General features: G+C 61.2%; 1 protein-coding gene across 1 annotated transcript; it reads right to left on the bottom strand.

Annotated features, from left to right (window-relative positions):
- Positions 1-734: 734 nt before the first annotated feature.
- On the bottom strand, positions 735-1,580 carry LOC111140582 (pleckstrin homology domain-containing family H member 3-like; the record flags this gene model as incomplete). Its single annotated transcript, XM_022492792.1, has 4 exons — positions 735-855; positions 966-1,123; positions 1,208-1,399; positions 1,501-1,580. Coding segments are annotated over 4 exons (551 nt in total), but the record flags the coding sequence as incomplete, so codon positions are not given.
- Positions 1,581-1,801: the final 221 nt, after the last annotated feature.

The raw sequence follows: 1,801 nt of genomic DNA, 5'->3' as shown, positions 1-1,801 counted from the left end.
GGAGGGACGGTTTGGAGAGGGGACACAGAGCTGGGCCCTGAAAGGAAGGCATGAACCAGGGAAAGGTCAGAGGGAGTGTAAAGGGACAGGGGGTGGCAAGGAGGGGAGAGTACGAACGACAGGAAGAGTGAAGGGAAAGCAGTGGTCCCCACAGAGCCTCCCAGGCACCTCCCCCGGGGGAGCCACTAGGGCTGCTCTCTGAGTTAGTGAGCTCCAGGGGTTGACTAAAGGACACAGGTTCAAACCCCAGATTCTGCAACTGGGCACTAAAAGCCCATCACCATGGGCCAGAAAGCAGGCTGGACTGGGAGTCAGAAAACAAGGGCTCTTCTCCCAGCTCCCCTTAATCTTCTACTTTTAGGACCTGGACTCTCACTATTCCTTTTAGGGAAGAGGTATAGCCGGATGAGGCCAGCCCATTCCCCACAGTGCTGGCTTTTCCAGCAGTTGAAAACATAGTATGCCGGGGTCTAAAGAGCATAAAGAAAAATAGAGTGTAAAAACTCATGAAGGAATACCAGTAGTCAGAAGGAGATCCACAGACAAGGTGGTCAAAGGGGGCATTTTTTCCTGTGCTGGCTTCCCTCTCCTCCACCCTAGGTATCAATCCAGCCAGCGTCCATTCTCAGCCCTTTGATAAGTGAGGGGCTCAGGCCCCTTTGGACTTCTAAGTCCCTGTCAAGTGAGGCATTCAGATTCCCCATCCAAAGGACTGGAGCCATGCCACCACTCACCTGGGGCGCTGACCCCGTAGGGCAGGGGCAGGAGTGGAGCATACAAGGCCCCACTGGTGTGCCTCAGGATTGGATTCCGTCGGTAAATAAGGGCCACGGCTTCCGGGTCCCCACAACTCTCCTAGAATCAGGGAAGGAGTCACAAGGATGGAAAAAGGGGCTCCCCACAAACTCAGGAGGCTTCTGGGTCCGCCACCCTTCTCTTTCTCCATGAAGTCCTCTCTGTCACACCTGAATGTCCCTCAGCAGCAGCTGGGTAGGGGTCTCCAGGGGCGCCTTGGAGGCGATCACTTCTCGCAGCGCCAGACCCCAGCGTTCCGCCTCTGCCTGGCGCGGGGAGCAAAGCCGGACGCTGTGCTTCCGGCCAGACACGGTGACTGACCACAGACCTGGGGAAAGAGAGGCCATGGAGGGCAATCAGGGCCGGACGGGGCGATAGCAGGGAGGTACAAGAACCCCCTGTGAAGCCTCACCGGTCTCCTTGGGACGGCGCTCCGGGCCGGTCACCGAGCACAAGCTGGTGAGCACGAGGCTCCTGAGGCGCCGCGCCCCCTTCCCGCTGCTACTGAATTGGTCCAGAGAGTCCCGGGTGAGCACGAACCAGGCCCGGCGCGGGGGCAACCAGGGCCGAGCCCCTCCTCCGCGAGGCTCTCCGTACAGCCAACCTGGGGGGAGGGGAGGGAGAAAAAGGGGATGAGCAAGAGAAGACGTTATCCCCTGGAGGGTTGGGATTGGGACTTCCAGAGTGCTTGAGGTGGGTCCCCACCTTTCACGACGACGTCTGGGTCCTCCTCGGGCGGCCCCTTCTCCGGGATGAGGCTCCGCGTCTCCTCCCAGCTCTGCAGCCTGGGCCAGAGGGGAGGGAGGATTGGGCGAGGCTGTCGGTCCAGCACCCCGCCTCCAGGGGGCTCTTCAGTCGGGGCTCCCCAGACCGCGAGGGGAGGCTGCTCCGGGCCTGGACACCCCTCCCCCAGGCTGTGGGAACCGCTGGGCCGTTCTGACCTCGCACCAGAAATAGCCCAGACCCCCCCTTTCTCCCCGCGCCCCCAGTCGGACCGCCCCCCCCC

The sequence above is a fragment of the Enhydra lutris genome, unplaced genomic scaffold (genome assembly GCF_002288905.1).
Source record: "Enhydra lutris kenyoni isolate GAN:26980312 unplaced genomic scaffold, ASM228890v2 scaffoldscaffold4204, whole genome shotgun sequence".
Classification (NCBI taxonomy): domain Eukaryota; kingdom Metazoa; phylum Chordata; class Mammalia; order Carnivora; family Mustelidae; genus Enhydra; species Enhydra lutris.
This window is presented reverse-complemented; position numbering and strand designations above follow the sequence as displayed.